This window comes from Penicillium canariense, assembly GCF_028826845.1.
Source record: "Penicillium canariense strain IBT 26290 chromosome Unknown utg000003l_segment0_segment0, whole genome shotgun sequence".
Lineage (NCBI taxonomy): Eukaryota > Fungi > Ascomycota > Eurotiomycetes > Eurotiales > Aspergillaceae > Penicillium > Penicillium canariense.
In genome coordinates, this window is record NW_026622730.1 from 323028 (window position 1) to 340654 (window position 17627).

At 52.7% G+C, this 17627-nt stretch overlaps 6 protein-coding genes across 6 annotated transcripts; 2 read left to right on the top strand and 4 right to left on the bottom strand.

Moving 5' to 3' along the window:
- Positions 1-1099: 1099 nt before the first annotated feature.
- Positions 1100-1511, bottom strand: N7482_004966 (uncharacterized protein; the record flags this gene model as incomplete). Its single annotated transcript, XM_056687091.1, has 2 exons — positions 1100-1327; positions 1413-1511. The coding sequence occupies 2 exons, from the start codon at positions 1509-1511 to the stop codon at positions 1100-1102; spliced, it is 327 nt and encodes a 108-aa protein (XP_056542646.1).
- A 4346-nt stretch (positions 1512-5857) lies between these two features.
- Positions 5858-7977, bottom strand: N7482_004967 (ATP-dependent RNA helicase SUB2; the record flags this gene model as incomplete). Its single annotated transcript, XM_056687092.1, has 5 exons — positions 5858-5903; positions 5978-6235; positions 6287-6647; positions 6715-7125; positions 7725-7977. The coding sequence occupies 5 exons, from the start codon at positions 7975-7977 to the stop codon at positions 5858-5860; spliced, it is 1329 nt and encodes a 442-aa protein (XP_056542647.1).
- Positions 7978-8354: 377 nt separating this feature from the next.
- Positions 8355-8987, top strand: N7482_004968 (ribonuclease P Rpr2/Rpp21/SNM1 subunit; the record flags this gene model as incomplete). The annotated part of the gene is made up of 1 exon (XM_056687093.1): positions 8355-8987. One exon carries the CDS (start codon positions 8355-8357, stop codon positions 8985-8987), a length of 633 nt encoding a protein of 210 aa, XP_056542648.1.
- Positions 8988-10299: 1312 nt separating this feature from the next.
- Positions 10300-10899, bottom strand: N7482_004969 (uncharacterized protein; the record flags this gene model as incomplete). The annotated part of the gene is made up of 2 exons (XM_056687094.1): positions 10300-10530; positions 10621-10899. The coding sequence occupies 2 exons, from the start codon at positions 10897-10899 to the stop codon at positions 10300-10302; spliced, it is 510 nt and encodes a 169-aa protein (XP_056542649.1).
- Positions 10900-12583: 1684 nt separating this feature from the next.
- N7482_004970 (WW domain binding protein 11) lies at positions 12584-13456 on the top strand (the record flags this gene model as incomplete). Its single annotated transcript, XM_056687095.1, has 1 exon — positions 12584-13456. One exon carries the CDS (start codon positions 12584-12586, stop codon positions 13454-13456), a length of 873 nt encoding a protein of 290 aa, XP_056542650.1.
- A 2967-nt stretch (positions 13457-16423) lies between these two features.
- On the bottom strand, positions 16424-16664 carry N7482_004971 (uncharacterized protein; the record flags this gene model as incomplete). The annotated part of the gene is made up of 2 exons (XM_056687096.1): positions 16424-16607; positions 16648-16664. The coding sequence occupies 2 exons, from the start codon at positions 16662-16664 to the stop codon at positions 16424-16426; spliced, it is 201 nt and encodes a 66-aa protein (XP_056542651.1).
- Between the last annotated feature and the right edge of the window lie 963 nt (positions 16665-17627).

Sequence of the window (17627 nt, forward strand, 5' to 3'; positions counted from 1 at the left end):
AATCCGCCAACGGAAAGACTAGCCAGGAGGTATGAGGACGAAGATCGAGACGCGATCCGGCTGGATGCAGAGCAGGTATCTCGTGAAGCTCGCCTCTGTGCCTCTGTGCCTCTGTGTTGCTGTGTTGCTGTGTTGCTGTGTTGCTGGGTCGCTGTGTGTCTGTGTGTCTGTGTCGCTGTGTCTACTACTGCATCTACCTGATTTCTACTTCCCGCGCTATCGCCGTTTCGTGGCCCTCCACGCAATCAGCGGGTGGTACATGCATGCGCGTCGAGGCCCGTTCCATCCTGTAAGTCCTCGTCAGAAAGTAGGTGTCCATTTCTACCATGTTTCCTGTCACCGTAGGTGGATGGATATGTATACTGTTCAACAAGCTAGTCCGGCATGCGAGAGCAGAGGGCATGAGAACGGGCTGCTATGCTGCTATAATTAGCGATCCTGGACCTGGACCTGGACCTGGACCTGGACCTGCGCTCTTTAATTTTTTTGAGTGCCTTGGTTTTGAAAATTTTACATTCTTTTTTTACTGGGCCCGAACTAAGAGGAGCCACGCACAGATGGCTCCACTTCGGAGCCACCACAACGTCTCTGGTTGATCTGCACTGCTCGGGGCTATCGGTCCCATCGATCATCTGAAGTGGCCCTGGTGCACTCTGTACTCCGTAGTCGTAGCTTTGTCCTGGACCTGTCAAGCTCTGGGGAAAGAGATCACAGCCGGTCGGCTGCGACGCGTATATCGGCCGCGTTCCCTCCTCCACTTGCGGAAACCCAGCTACCCCGTCTACACTGAGCGACCGTCCTCCGGCAGAGTCAGCACAATTAATTTATGAACCAATGGGCCCGGGATTGGGTGTCCCTGTTCTCCGCCCTGAGGAGCATCCTCGCTTCTACGTAGTCGACTTGTCGAGGCTCCGAGGGAGCGGCAAGCCGAAGGCTGGCTTGGGTTTTCCTCCTGGCCAGCGTCGTATTGGGCGCATACTTCCAGCCACGACGAGGGGGCCAACCAGTGAGGTCCGACAGCCCTAGCGCGACCGCAGGCAATATCAAATCGTGGCGAGATCCAATCGTGGCCCTCGTACTTAGCACACAGATAATGGGCCTACAGGATGATGCTCGTCTCCCCGACGGGCGCGACTCCAGTGTATGGTGCCACCACACAAATCAACCATGAATGCAAAGCATCGTACGACCGGAACGAGACGAACCCAGTTTGCTTGTGATCTCCAGCGAGCAGGAAGAGGTTCATCGTGTCCCCCTCGTGATACGCGCTGGACGGAGATTCCATCAGAGTGACGTCCAGCCCCAGCATTGGCTTGCCTCTTCCGGGCTAGTCGAAAGGGATGCAATATGTTCCCTGCCCAAAAACAATGGAAGGGGGGTGCCGTGGTGATAGGCGCGGGATCGCAGCATACCACAGCCCCCGGGATCAGCGTGCCCAAGGTGCTGCTGGTTGCGGCCCCCAGGGAGTCGGGACCTGTCTTCGGAGGAATCTGATTGTCCTTCTGGCACATTGCAGAGGTCTCGGATGATTCCTGCATACCTATCGTGTTTCACGGACGTATCCGTCGCTGGGCCCCCAGACCCGAACCCCCGAAGTCTGCAGAGGTCCCCCAGATCCGAAGTTCCAGTACTAGTCAGTCAGTCAGGCAGTCCTCGAAGAAATGTAAACTGCGCATTGGTTTCGAGGGGAACGCGAAGCTGCGCGATCGCGGGCGGGTCGAGTGGGGACTAGCTGGGTCTCCCTTCAGCCATAGCGAACAATCTTCGCGTCGGCTCGGTGGAGAAGTCCGCCCCCAATGATCGAGCCCGATTCCTGTGGCGCCGTGTGGCGGCCGGATAAAGGCCAATTCCTGAGAGCTACCTCCGTCCTCCCTACGCGGCCATGCCGCTGGGTGGTAGGGGGAAACGCGTGAACCACGTTCGCAGAAGACGGAAGCAGGCGTTTTTGTTTGTTTTTTTTTTTGCGTGTTTTCGGAGTTGGAGATCCGTCCATTCATGCAAACATGGCCCTGGACCACTTCCTGGGATCCTCTCAGTGAACAGATTATGTCACTCCCTGCTAGTGACTGCAAGGTCGACTGCTCCGCCACGATCGACAGTCGGGGCCTGGAGGTCATGTCATTAGATGGGGCCAAAAGCCGGTCCTGACGTTCGATAATTTCATGTTTTGTCGCGATTTTCACTGTCATCGTGCCGCCACACGCTCGTAGACGTATAGCCAAGCAGCCGAGAGGCATCTCAATCTCGGGACTGCCACGGAGCACGAATCATGATCACTCATCTCCGTAGCCTCTCGATGGGGAGTTAGTCTCGACTCGGGGCCGTGCCAGGGAATTTGCATCGGTCGCGAAGCTCGGCCCCGCTGAAACAGCCCAGCCAACGGTCTACCACAGGTTCCGCGCTAGAACCGGTCACCCACTTGAGGGTCCAAGGTCCAAAGTTCCAGGTCCCAGGTTCCAGGTCGATAGCTGGACTCCCATTCTCGATCTTGGGCCAGCCGTTACGGGCAATAAATCAGGGGGCCATTCAATTCAATTAATTACGATTATCCTCACAGTAGATACTAAAGAAGAAGGAACCCCCAAAGAGGGAAGCCGGCCATGCGGTCTCACTTGTGTTCTCGGATAGGCTTTGGTGATTGAGTCAGTGGCGGCTGCTAGTTAATGGCGCCCGGTGGAAGCTGCAGCCTCTGCGCAGAAAAAGTACCGAGTATTTTCCTCCTTTTCCTCCAGCCTTGGCAGCCTAGTTCTAGTTGGCCTAGTCCGTCCATCCTCGTACTACTCGACCCCCCCACCATGGAGCAACTGCCGCGAGACAAAACCAGTCAGCACCAAAGCCTCATCGACGCTAAGGCATGACAGAGGGCCTCGCCGTGGGCATCGGGTCCCGGCAGTTTGAAGGTCCGAGGCAGGGTTTTTGTTGAGACCATTCACGGAGAAATCGGGATTTTTTGATCACATTGCCCCCCTGATTTTCGGGCTGGGATTTGGCTGACGGGCTCGTTAGCTTCCGCCCGCTGCCTTGTTTTTGATATGCGCTACCGCAGCCCGTTCTGCGAGGAGCCCTGATTGGCTGGTTCCGCTGCTTTGCTACCTTTTCCGCCAAGTAGTTGGCTTTGTCTATTCTTGCGGTCGCCGGTACAATAGTGCATAATCTGACTGCACAATTGCTCTGTTTATAGTTCGGATCACGGATCCCAGATCCCGAATTCCGGATTACGCATCGCGGAAGGAGTGGTACAGCGTCAGAGTCAGCACCTACACGTGCAGTCTCCAGTAATGATGTCTAACCTCGCTGATCCCTCTATGCCTTTCCCTTCACCCCCATCCCAGCCCAAACCTTAACACCAGCCATGGATGCCGAAATAGAACCCACCGCCCACGATCAGCGCCCGCACCGCCCCAATTCGAGCAGCGCAAATCATCACAATTTCCCTGCCTTGTTTTCGATAGAGCCTGACAGCTGCCAGCTGCCCCTGCATGCGACACGAGGAAAGGGGAACAGGAAAAGGCGACTAGAAGTCGATGTCCACACTTTACTCCGTAGTGTAATAAGCCTTTCCCCGTTGCACAGGCGCGCAACGCAGAAACGGTGGAAGTACTGTACCGATGAATCAACGGCGTTTCGCCACCCCTTGGGCCAAGGACTGCACAGGTATTCCGTTCTTTTGAGGTGCCTGCTGTAGCTTTATGTACAGCTACCCAATCAGCGCCTGTGTCCGACACAGCGTGCGGGAGCCTTTTGAGCCCGGGTTTTGGGCAGGGGTCCAGGGTGAGTAGGGGTCCAGTGGCCACCTCCGGATCCCTCTGCTCACATCTCACCCAATTTCTGGGTTCAGTGGCTTTTAACTGCCTGGAGGCTGACGGACACTAGTCGGCAGGGTGTCGGCCTTGCTGCATGGTGATGATAAGGGTTTATGCTTTCTTTGCTGGGTTGCGTCAATAGTTTGGCATTAGTGCAGAAATACGAAGCATGGGTGTATCTTTGGGAGTTCTGTCGGAACCGGACTTGCCGTTGCTTTTTCTGAGCTGTGTAGGGCTTGAAGATCTTTGGTACCTAACAAGTCAGTTCCGGGATGTTTGTTCCCTACCCCGGTTACTCAATATCGGGCAGAGCTTGACTAGTACCTTATGGACCGAAATACTAGTCTCCCCCCATGTTCACAGCGGGCATGCGGCTAGAAATGATCATCTATGGCGCTATTTCCACCACCATTGTGTCGGATTCGTCTATCGCAACCTTGTCTCATGGCTGGGCCACACTGGGATTTTCCATCTGTGGTCATTGAGCTACTGACAATCGACTGAAATCTGACTGAGACAAATTTGGCAGTTGTCAACGTCAATCTTTCAATGTTGCGAAGCCAACTAGACTTTTGAATATAACAGCTGTGCCAAAGACTAGACTCGAACTAAGACATATCCATGGATAATATGAAAAAGCTTTCCGAGTTTTTGAACCTCCTTTCTAACAAATCGGGCATTGGCACCGATAATCTGAAGGTAGACAGTGGCTGCCATTTGATTAGCTGTTAACACACCAATCTACACTCAATCAGAACAACCCCGCGTGGGATATCCTGCAGTTCGGCCAGATTATGAATAGAGTCTTTTATGATGACCTGTTACATAAGATTGGTGGACTCGAACTTCAGTCCAAATTGCTGATGATTTTCGCGCATAACAAAGTATATCTCTAGCCCACCCATCAGCCTCCAGTTGAACATAGATATTGTTCGAGTAGGTTCTGACAAGCCGAAAAGATGATTGCGATCAGCAATTTGCCTGCAGAGGCCAGCTTCAATGCATGTCATACGAAGAAGTCCAAAGCTTCGCTTTGTTATCCACGAACGGAGAACAACCAGCCGCATCCATCAGGCCGTGTGGATCGTCCAGCCGAAACTTCCTGCCAATGTTCGGATCATTGGAACGAAGAGTGACCCACGGGAACGAAGGGATCCATCCAAATTAGCCTTAAACTAACTGCAGAATTTATAATGCATGCACTGACGAAGGCCCCAATCCCGGCCCCGCGTAAGTCTCTTCGAGACCCCATCTCAGAACTCAGTACATAGCAGCGCAATTCAGTTCGATGGAAATGGTTAAGCCCATGGTGGGACAGCATGAATGTTCATCTCGCATTTCATAATGGCAGTTGCCTATACAAGACGGCGTTCACCTCTCGTGGCCTCTCCCCAACTGGGGACAGGTGAGTCCCTCGCTGTGACACGTCCATGCATGAGAATGAGACTATTCTGCTCCACTTGGGCTGGCTTTAATGGAAGTGTCAACTGGTAAGCACCTTGGTTCCCTGCTTGCGGTGCAGGGTGGAAAAATCTGGATCCAGAAGGCATAAAGTTGAAGACAGCATCGCGGCTTACCGCAAGGTTCTACCCGGAGGGCGGCATACACGATGGGGATGCTGTTGTGAGTTGTCTTTTAGGGCTATTGTAAATACCCTGGGCTTTGACCAGGGATTTGATGAGCGCCTCTTTGAACAAAATATCGCCCTTTTGTTATGTGGCTTAACGAACTCTGAGGAATGATACGAGACCAGGTTCTAGGCTGCCCGTGGGCTAACTTACGAAGATAGAAACCGAAATCTATACATTTTGAATACTGCAAGTGAAGCATTTTGTTTCCATTCTTATCTTGACATACGAGCCAGCATCCGCCACGCAAGCCCCAGGCGGAAAAGACAAACCATAGCCGAGCTATTGCGCCATATTGAAAATTTAAAAGAGAAAAAAAAAGGATAAAAGAAACGAGGAAGACTCAAGGAAGCGTCACAACCAGCCAGCACAGCGAAGGCAGAGCAGGCGCATAGCTAGCCCAGCGTCATGGGCGTCCGAAACGGCTTAAGCCATGTAGGTCGACGAATCGACACCGCCCTCGGGGTACTCCCTGTGAGTTCGGATGGTCAGTGTTGTCCTAGTCCTTGGGAAGACAGCAGGTGGCTGTAGTAGGTGGGTACGTACGGAAGGGCAACCTCGAAGCGCTTCTCGATCTCCTTGAGAACCTTCTCGTCATCCTCGTTGCTGACGAAGGAGATGGAGAGACCCTTGGTTCCGAAACGGCCGGCACGTCCGACGCGGTGCAGATATGAGTCAGCGTCGGCGGGGAGATCGTAGTTGATGGCCAGGTTGATGCGCTCGATATCAATACCACGACCGAAGACGTCGGTGGCAACACAGATACGCTTGTTGAACTCCTTGAACTCCTTGTAGCGTTTGATACTGCTAGCAGTTAGTAGTGTGTACACGACGGCCATTACAATGAGAACTTACCGCTCTTCCTGACTGACACCGGAGTGCACAGCGATACTGGGGAAGTTGCACTCGCGCAGCAGCTTGTCCAGCTCGTTAGCACGCATAGTGCTCTTGACGAAGATGATAACCTGGTTGAACTCCAGATTATCCAGAAGCTCGTTAAGCTTCCGGTTCTTTTCCTGCTCGCTAAGCTTGATGTAGTACTGCTGCAGGCCGTGCAGAGTGAGCTTGGTGTCGTCATCGACGTAGACCTCCAGAGGGTTACGCATGAATTTCTTGCAGATGGGGCGGATCTCCTGAGAGAGGGTGGCGCTAAACATCATAACCTGCTTGTCGGCGGGGGTGGCACGGAAGATCTCCTGTACATCACGGCGCATATCTAACAGTAGAAAGGAACAGGGTTAGAGCTGCAGCCTCGAAAGCAATAGAAAAGGATCGTCGCTTACCAATCTGGTCGAGCATCTTGTCACACTCGTCAAGGACAAAGGCCTTAACATTGCGCAATGACAGCTTCTTGTCACGGACCAGAGCGTTCAGACGACCGGGAGTGGCAACGACAATGTTGGGGTAGGTCTCCTTGTTCGACAGCACCTCGACGTCCTTCTGGATGGGAGTACCACCGTAGAACACGGCGGTCTTGACATCGGGGAGATACTTGGAGAAACGGGCATACTCGTTCTTGATCTGGTAGGCCAGCTCACGAGTGTGGCACATAACAAGAATAGAGCACTCGCCAGGGACAGGCTCCAGCTGGTGGAGAGTGGTCAAGACAAAGACCGCGGTCTTTCCGAGACCGGACTTGGCCTGGCAGAGAACGTCGACGTTGAGGATGGCAGTCGGGATGCAGACTTGCTGGACTGTGGGGAGGCGGAGCGGTGGTTAGATTTGGTTTCGACTCAAGATGAAGCAGGAAAAAACAATCGCGTCGCAAGGTAATGTCCGTTCGTCCGTCCATCTCCCGAAACCACCAAACCAAAACTGGTATATAAGCGATACTCGAATCTGATCATCGGTCTCTTCTTCCCAACCTTCATGACCCATCAACCACAGTGAAGTGGGAGGGCGCCGTATAGACAAAGTCGTGCCAAGAATCTTTCTTTGCAGACGACATGAGGGACCTCAAACCGCCAGAAACACCTGCGAAGCGGATCGCATTGTATTCCACCAGGAGTACTGCATGGTTTCGCGGAAAGCGAAAAAAATAACACAGGTGGAAGCGAATGACGATCGTAGCCACAGCTATGGGGCATGCAAAAAGACCCCCGCAGAAAGCAGAGTCGCACAGCCGATCAAGATAGGATATATACGCCATTGTTCAAAGACAATGGAGCCTCTCATGTCGCCTGCAGATTCGAGGACGACTGGATCGCCAAAAATACCGGTTTCTCGCGAAGATGGACGGACGTTGGAGCTTGGAATAATTGAGGAAGGCATGTGGGAGAAATGTTAGACTAACCCTCCGATGGATGTTCGAAGCCGCAGTCGGTGATGGCGCGCAGGAGTTCGCCCTTCAGCAGGAAGTCGCGGAAACCGGTCGAGTGGATGCCGACATAGCTGCCCTTCTTGTCAGGGCGGCCACCGGAGACGGTCAGGTCGCCCTTCTTATCCGCATCGCCGTTAGACGCAGCGGGAGCGGCAGTAGTCGCGGGGGCTGCGGTGGTCTGCAGCTCCTCATCGGAGTAATCGATGAGATCCTCTTCGTGAGACATTTTGGCGAAAGGGTGAGGCTGAGAGACGAGAGGTGGTCGTGGCGCGTCTTCTCGGTGAGAAGAAGCTCAGGACTTGGGGGGTTGGGAATGGAAAAAAAGGAGGATGTGAGATTTCAAAGGGAAGATGAGAAAGATGATCAGCGAAAGTCCCTTGAGATTGAGCAGGACAAACAGGACGGGGTCGACCAGGAGAGAGATGACAAAGAGGGATTGCGGCTGCGAGGGATGCGCGGAAGTGAAGAGAGCGTGGGCTCATCACATGACTAGGCTCCCGGCTCCCGCATTAGGACTAGTACCATCGGGGCATTTTGTTCTCGACGAGTCAATTGTTTCAGTATCATTTGGCGCCTCTATCAGCTGTTCCTCTGTCTTTCGCCATGGAGCCGAAAATGGTCAAAGTGCGGGTCCAGAAAGAGGCCAAAAATTCAAAGAGCCACTTGAAAGCCCGAACGGATTATTTGCAGCAGGCCGCGACATATCTCCAAAATGTCTACCTACAAGGCAGAACTGCTACAGGGACTAAGTCAACAGATCTCGAAACAGCACTGGGCAACGAGGAAACCTCGGAGCAGCCAGCGCCCCAGGCCACTTCTCCAAAAAAGGATGTGAGCATGAGCATGAGCTCGGGCCCTGCCACTCAAAGGACCATGAAGAAACCTTTGGCCAACCTCTCCAGAATGTGTATCTCTCATATGCGTGGTGTGTCTTTGAAAACACAGACCCGGCTCCCGGTAACAGTGAAGAGATCTTTCTGCAAGCGTTGCGACACGCTTCTCCTCCCGGGAGTCAACTGCCTGCAGGAGGTCCGGAATGACAGCCGTGGACGCAAGAAGCCGTGGGCCGACGTGCGGGTGCTGCGCTGCTTAGTTTGCGACACCGAGAAGCGCTTTCCGCAGACGGAGAAGCGTAGCGAGAAGCTATCTGAACGCCGCAAGAAGCTATTAGAACATCGCAATCAGCTGGAGCAGCTGAAACTACAAGCGCATCAAGGCCTGACTGGTACATCTTGAATTTTCTTGTACTGCCGAGTCGGCCAATCAGGACGGGCCACTGCCATAGTGAGGAAAGCCACACAGCAAAATCCCCGATAGTGAGTGCTATGGGCATCATCCATCACAGGCTCCGATGAACGACCTTGAGAATGAGCCAGGACCAAGTGGGCCGCGCGTTGCGCCTTTTTGGCCGTTAGCCGTGACTGTCTGGATGCGGGGAGTGTGATTCTAGTTGCATGACAACAACGGCCAATGCCCAACCTGGCAATATCAAGCGATGACAGCAAGGCTTCACAGTCCACCCTTGCCTTCTTTGTTTCATTGATGTCTTCCTTGTCCCACACAATTTCGTTGGCAGTAGCTTGCCAGCTTCCAGGTATATGTTGGCGGACAACTACAGATCAAATGGGACACAGCAGGCATGCGACAGCCAGGGCTTTCTTCAGTTGATGACCTCGTGCAAGAGCCGTGGGGTTCTCGATGAACAGCCGACTCAACTACGGCTACACATGAACATCTCAGGAAGCAAATCCATGATCATCTTGATGTTGGGTAATGGCCCAGCAAAGCAGACAATCTGTACCAATATACAAAACATGCAGAAAGGGGAATCGAAACCACAGAGCAGACCTGGCAGCGCATGCCAAGCCGGACAGGGAGAACCAACATCATGTTTATGCGCTCAAAGGAGTCCAAAGAAGAAGAACAATGAAAAAGAAACAGGCATTAAAATTCCATCGCCATGGTAGTCGTCAAAAATCAGACACGGCCTGCAACCAGAATAAACGACCGGGAACAGTTCCAGAGGATGTTGATTGGTAGCAAAACAAGCCAAAACAAAACAAAGAAACACCAGCGCCACCAGTATACTGCAATTCCATCCAAGTCCCAGGCTGACATGTAAATCCGGAGGTGCTGGGATGGAGGCTGCCGCGAGGCATGCAGTTCTTTTAGACTGTCGATAAGTGCAGGTATGGAGGACAGACCCGAGAGAAAAAAAAGATAAAGACAAGACACGCAAAGTCACTGACTGCGTGGTGTCAAACGAGGGGCGTCCGCGAGGACCGTATTCGTATATCAGCCTGTTTTCTTTTTTGTTTTGTGATTGGTTTGCACCAAGGTCTTGAGGATCGGGAGGTATTTAGAGGCGTAGCTCTGCATGTAGATGGGGTGCCGACAAGATTCCAGCCACTGATATCAGGTAAAGCGGGAGAGTAGGGCCATCGCGTCATGGAACAGACCTATGACACCCTATCAGATGGGGGGTGGAGAAGTGACTGTATAGGCAGAGTAAGGCAGAAAAGTATCAGGGGACGGGAGGCGGATCGCATCAATGTCGCCGGCGGGAACTCTGGTCCATCCGATGATCCAGGGTCTCGATTCGGCCGCGAAAGGACTTGACGATATCGCGGATGTGGGAGATCTTGGCCAGCTCGTTATCCAGCTCGTCGATGGAGGCGAGGATGGAACGAGTGCGGGCAATCTCTGCATCTGCATTTCGGATCACATTCCCGGCGCGGTCGTAGCTGTTTTGGATAGAGAGTTGCATCTGGTCCTCCAACTGTGCGGAGATTTTTATGTCAGACCAAAGGTGCCGACTCTTTTATTTTAGAGGGATGAGGGGAAGAGGGGGGGCGCCCGGTCAACGTACATATTCGATGCGGCCGCGGATCTGAGCCTGCAGGCCGTCCAGCTGGTGCGATAGAGCGCGAAGGCTCATGGGGTCCAGCAGCAAGCGGCCATGGCTGCTGGCGGCGCTGGTTGCGCGTGAGCTGGAGTTGCTGGTTCGGCCAGCCCCGCGGCCCCTGGAGACCCCATTGCCGGCATGGCCGCCCTGCAGGGCAATTTGCTGCTGCTGTCGGAGGATCTGGATCTCGGAGGAGGTGAGGCCAAGCGAGGTGTCGGGGATCGAGGCTGCTGAGACGGACATTTGGTCCCGGCAGAGACATGCTCCGACCGCCAGTCTACGAAGCGCCGATCAAACTCGAGGTGAGACCGAACGGACCGTAGGTCATGGTGGAGGAGGCGAGTCGGTGTGTGCGGGAGGGGGAAGGGGGTGGTTGGGTGGTTGGGTGGATGGGTGGATGGGTGGATGGGTGATGGTGTGGTAGTAGCGGTGGAAGTGAATGCGGGATGGGGGAGAAGGATGGAGGATGAAGGATGGAGGAGGATGGGCCAAGAGAAAGCGCGGAGTTTTCAGAATGGAATGCCGGGAGGAGCTGTGAGGAGAGAAGAGACGGGAACGGAGAAAAGGTGATGAGATGCGAAAAGGTGGTGTGCTGGGCGGCAACTGAGGCGCGGCTCGTGAAGGCCCGTTACACGGAGACAGGAGAGCGAGCCAGTGGGTTGGCGGGAATTTTATATGGCCGACCCCGTCTGGAGGGAGAGAACGGAGAGGGAGCACAGGCGTTTTCGGGAGAATCTGATACCTCGGACTGCCCGACGGAGGAGAATGGAAAAGGAGGGGAAGAAGCGGTAGCTGGGAGAAGTGATAGATACTATCGGCAAAAAGCAATATTGGAAAGCACAAGAGGGGCACTTCAGAGAGCCTAAAGAGACCGAACAGACTCCAGAGCTCCTACGTGAGCGGCTCTGGGGTTTCACGGCTTGGATCTTCTGCTGCAGCGCAGGCGGGCGATAGGCCTCAGAAGAGGCTGCACCTCATCCGGGGAAGCTAGACGAAGGAGATAAGGACGAGGCCTGCTCGAGTTTCGAGAGTTCCCCGTGCGGGTGCATCGGACAATCCATAGCAGCATCACATCTCGCGCAATATGCGCCGACAGGATGTAGATGTGTGGGGTGTGTCTATAGTATCATCTCTGGTTCGTATAGTTCTATAGTTTTTAAGCAGTCGACAAAGTCAGCCTGTCAAGCGGCGATCGAGAGGAGATCCATTCCGAACCATGGAAAGCTCCCCGCCCACTCCGCCTTCCTGCGGCTTTTCTTCTCGAATCGCCGTCCTGCACCTCGCCTTGTTCTTGTCGCGTTCCCAGACCACCAACCCAAAGCTCCCTCCGCAATCCAATCATACGCCAATTTCGACCCGCTGCCTAACTTGTGAGGCTGAAGCAACGGACAGGCGACTCACTTCCATTGGCACAGACGCTGCGGCCGAGGGACTTGCAGTCGACTCTCAGACGCGCGCGCGCCCGGCACACAGTGGGAATAGCGCATCCTCCTCTCAGCCTGTGAGCGCCCATTCTTTCCCCCCGATCCCCAGTTTCTCCTGCAGCCTCTCGGCCCAGCGGCCTGGCTGGACTCGATCTTCGCGACGTCAGGGAGCTGACGCTTTGGTCACGCACGACTGCAGTCTCTTGCATTGACGAGCTCTAGCCTTCCTCTCATCGTCCAAAGGCCGCCGCCAATCCCTGCACGCTTTTTCTTGCAGCCTTTCCGTGAGGAGTTTGCGGAGCGCGGATTTCTGGTCCGCGAAGCCAATCGAAGGCCTGGTCCAAATTTGGGGACCGAGCTTCCCTCTCGTTCTCTCGATTCGCCCTGATCGCTGTCGACTTCCTACTGCCGAGCCTATTCGTCCCGAGCTTGAACCCCCGCGGAGGATCCCACGTAAACCCACGAACAATACCATCACAATTGGGCAGACATAGATCGTCAACATGGCCAAGGACAAGGAGCGGTCCATGAACCCCGCTGCGGCGCAGCGGAAACAAGACAAGCAGAAGAGTCTGAAGAAGGGCAAGGCGGAGGCGCTGGCACGCCGGAATGAGAAACTTGCCCGCCGCAATCCAGACCGCATTCAACGGCAGATCAACGACCTCAAGTCGATGGAGGAGTCGGGTCAACAATTACGACCACGCGATAAGGAGGTCCTGGAAGCGCTCGAGCGCGATCTACGGGCAGTTTTGAAAGCCCGGGAGGCGTTGGGCGACAAGGCACCCAATTTCAGCCAAGGCGGGCGCGACGGCCATCATGGCCCCCGGAGGGATGGAGGAGATAACATCTTGGGCAAGCGGAGGCGAGACGCCGGCTCCGGGCGACACAAGGACGAAAGCGATGGCAGCGAGACGGACGAGGATGTGCGGAGGATACCAATGCCGCGGGATACGCCCCCACCCATCCCCCGCGATCACCAGCGGAAGCGAGGGCCAGCGAATAACGAGGACTCGGAGCCTCGTGGACCGCATGCGCTGCCATCTAGGCCGCCGGCGGTCGAGGCCAAGACCGTCTACGAGGCGAAGCCAGAGATCCGGGATCTGCGGCAGGAAGCCATCAGTAAGTTCGTCCCTGCGGCGGTCCGGATGAAACAAGATTCTATTCGAGGCACGGGCAAGTTGTTGGAGCCGGAGGAGATGGACAGGTTGGAGAAGGCTGGATATACGGCCGGGCCTGCTGAGGTGCAGTCCAGCATCCAGGCAGGCCACCCATCTGCAACGGCAGAGGAGCAGCGGTCGCTGGAGGAAGAAGAGAGGCGGTTTAATCAAGAGCTCAAGCATGTTCAGATCGAAGAGGTTGAAGACGAGGATGCATAGGATGAATATAATGTACCCACCACCTACAAGGGCATACCCTTGTCAGATTACGTGAATCACCGAGAAGAGCTATCCATAACACTTTCTATTCTACAAGCCAAAACCAAGCTACGGTTCCCTTTCTGCTATATCTACTACCCATCTTGGCGCACTCTAGCCCGGGTGCTGGAGTTGGTTCCTTGTCCTGCTAGCAGGATAGCATTAAGCGTTATCACATGCCAGAAGATGCACCTGGCTTATCTTCTTTGGGGTGGGTTGAGTTGGTGAATCGACCAACCAAGTTCAACCCAAATGACGACTCTTTCCAGGGCCAAGTGATCTTGAGGCTTGGCATTGCGTCGAATGGCCCTGCTTTGTGGCACTTGTGACGATCCACTGATACCGCGTAGCTAGATATACTTCTTTCTGAATACAAACACGCTCACGTAGTGTAGTGCGAGGAGCGCGTATTTGATATCTCCCGCAAACAGACCGCTTGGTTCATGAATCAAACCTTTCCGCTTCTAATTCACGCCTGGGTGCTTCCTTTCTCGTGACTCTCACTCTCCCCTGTGGACGAACCTGGTTCGCAGACAGACTCCCCGCTCAACTAGGGACTTTCCCTGCTGCTTCTTGAATATTTCCGTTCCGTTGTAGTCCACAGACCTCGCCAAATTTTCCTCGCTGAGTAGATTAGATAGATCGGAGCACGCCTTGAAGAACAAATGACACCAAAGAGCTTGCCTGGCAAGTTGAATGGCAAAATATGCGCATCGTGGTCTGGACCTTTGTATTTTTAGTATAGTTTGCAGCATCTCCTTAACAATTCCTTTGTTCTGTCTTCGCCATTAAAAGAGCCCAAATGCGCGGTGGAAGCATGCTTAAGAGCTTCCATAGGCGGGAGAGTTGATTTCGGCCATACTCTAGTGCAAAGAAGTCTCTAATGAAGATGCCTGATCTGATATAATGCTTGACTAAACCTCGGAATATTCCCTATCAAGGTGAGACGCCACAGACAAACAGGCAAGAGGGGCGTTCCAATTTGCCAAGTCTAGAATTTCATTCACACACTCTCTTCAATCTCCTCAAATAAGCCCCTATACTTTACAATTTCAATATGTAATATCACTGGGACGTTGCGGTGAAACCGTAACAGAAGGAGAGAAAACCATCTGATATAGACATAGTATTAGTGCTACTAGTAGTAGTGCAACTAGCAAACGGCACATTACATTAGTGATCCTTTGATTAGGGGGGCGCCCAATAAGCATGGCAGGTGGAAGACAAGGCAATAGCTGTCAGTAGATTAGCATTGGCAACACTAGTCTTCAGTTCCGTGTAAGCACCACGAACCTGAATGACGACCATTTCAATGTAGACCCAAAAAAAGTCTGGGCCATTCTGACTTGCTGCACAGCTAGGTGAGTCTTTCAGGAGAAAGGCCTGTTCACGGATTTGATCCTGGAGACGGCTAAAGTGGTGAATGCAGCCTATATATACCTCGTTATCGGCTCTGAGGACCTCTGTATCGGCAATTAGTATGAGAAGATCTATTTCTCCGGTGACCTCGAGGAGATACCCGCCGGCGCATGTTAGTCAGAGTTATTCGTCCCGGAGACTGTGGAAGAGGGAAATCAAGAGGCTGACAAGCTCGTCGCGGTATTCGGAAAGACAGTGTGATGATCGAATTGAAGTTAGGTTTACCTTAGTTGAGGTTGAGAGGAAGTTTTGATCTAATGAGTATATCTGGAGATAATCGTTGAAGGGCGGGTGGTCTCCGAGCAAATTGGAAAGGGCCTGCATTTTTGTACTCGATATTCTGTCCGTTGAGATAGAAATATAAGAAGTAAGGTCTTTGCTTTTCGTAGCCTAAGGACAGAGCAAGTAAGAAGTAGGGCGCTTTAGGGGCTTCAAAATTATGTGGAGGTTCTTTTGATTGACACCTGAAATAGGTTGAGACAAATTAAACCAAAAGACTTCTTTGGCTATGGCCATACACAACTGTCAAGTGTGCCCCTCGCAATCAAAGCCATTGACGGAAGCCATTCGTTGCGGGAAATGTAGCACCCCTATCTCGTTTTATTTGATCTGTTCCGTTTTGAAGTCCACAGAAGACCAAGGGAAATTTATTTGCCCTGTGATAGCTAGGGCAATAGCAGCCAATAAGCGGGTGAATTCATGATCTGCGCGGAGGGTCTGAGGCCGAGTGATCTGGCTTAACGGATCATAGAAGTAAGGGATTGAGTAAGACTGAAGTGTAAAATTTCTTCAGTTAATAAGATATTAATTATTGTGACAAGATATGGGAAAGAAGAGGGGCTTTTCTGCAGCTACTTGGCGCTTCATTTTGCCGGTATGGTGATTCATATGTCTTCGGAGACAATGGAGAGGTCGTCCATAAAGGTATTGGCGGGGCGGGGAGTGTGATGCAATTCCGCGGGGGCCAAGATTTGCATGGGCCAGCTATTTTGGGTTCAGGTAATGATACTGTGGGAGGTTGTCGTTGTAGTGGACTCGGAAGATGTGGTCGATCGTACGGAGGACATGTGCTTTTGATAGAGACCAGAGAGTGAGGCGCCGTGTTATTGAAACCTGGGTTTGAAGTCGGTATAGGGGCTAGTAATGGGAGTGGGAGTTTGAATAAAGCCGTAGAAGAAGGTATTGAGCAGGTCCCTGGATGAGACTTTGGTTTTGTCGCCTCAGCCTGCTCACGGGTGAAAACGGAGAAATTCTGCAGGTCGTTGACTAGGGACTGGGGAAAGAAGCATTTTCGAGGGCAAACACGTTGCAGCGCAGGGTCGGTAGTTGGTGTTTGGAGGCCGTTGGTTGTGGATTGGGAATGATAGCTGATCATGTGCAGACGATGACCAGTCGTGGCGGTGATGCTGAAGGACTGCTTAATCAAACCGTTGGTCTTGTAGCGTAGATGGTCCCGTTCATCATCAAAACCAACTGTTCGACAACTACCGTTGCGATGATTTCCTCGATTCATTTCCCGGTAGGCCAGGAATCTGCCAGTGACCCGACTCGAGCTCCATGATCTGCTGTCCGTCCATCTTCTGATGCCTCCTTCATGTTCGTCCCAAACATATACGGAGCCGGATCGAATAGATTCTCGCTCTTCTTCGGAAAGGCGCCTTTGGAGGCGTGGCAGACTGCCGTCTTGACAAGCCTGGAATAGGATTATGGCGTCCGCGCAAGTGCGAACATACCCATAGTATGTTTCCATGATGTTTGACACGAAAACGAATGAAACTGCCGGGAGTGCTTCGAGTCTTGAGTATTGAAAGTCACAATTCAGATAATAAACGAGCAGCTTGAAAATGGCAGTGCGGATTCTTTTGAATGGGTTGAGGTGTTGACTGATTGAATCCCCGAGCTCTCAGGAGGACCTACAGTACATAGATAAGACCGGAAAAGCGTCCGCCAAGGGTCTGGGTTCAGGTGGGTGGTATAGGTGATGGATTTCACGCCCAGAACCGAAGATACGAAAGTGCAACGTTGATACGAAAAGCAATCAATGAGCAAGGAATTCTATCAAGAGCACCAGGGAAACCCTTCATAGTAAGTGGTCTTGTCTACTGGAAAGAGGAAAGCTTCCTCAGATACCGGCCGTAATTTCCGCCTTTAGCTGGAAAAAACGAAAAACCATACATTAAAGCCGAGATAATTAATCTGATCTCACGTAAAGGTTTTATGTCTTATTCTTCATCACGCTCCCACCCTCATGGTGTAACAAACCCGTGGTCTGTTGTGGTAGTAACTGTGGACTACCTCGGTACGTGAGCATGTTTCATTTTGTTCTACTCTCTCCGGTGGGGTCCATGGGGGAGTCCACTCTGTTAGAGAAATTCATTTCATTTAACTGGATGAGAGGAGTGAAGAAATTTTCCTCTTCAATTGGATAACTTATTCCTCCATACGGGCTTTAGAAAACCTGGCTATCAGTATTTTTACTCCGTCAATTGTAAGATAACGGGGCATGATACCAAGTCAACAATGTTCGATGAAATACCGCTAGTATATACTGTATTTGGATTACTCGCGGGTGGTGCCGACTGGTTCTGCGCCCGTCCCACCCATGTCCCCCAATGATCTGATAACTTTCCCACCCGTCTCTTTTCGATTTCAAGGTCCTAATTTCCGAACAAACATCGTGGTCTAGGACAGCAGTAAGGCAGCACGTGTTCAT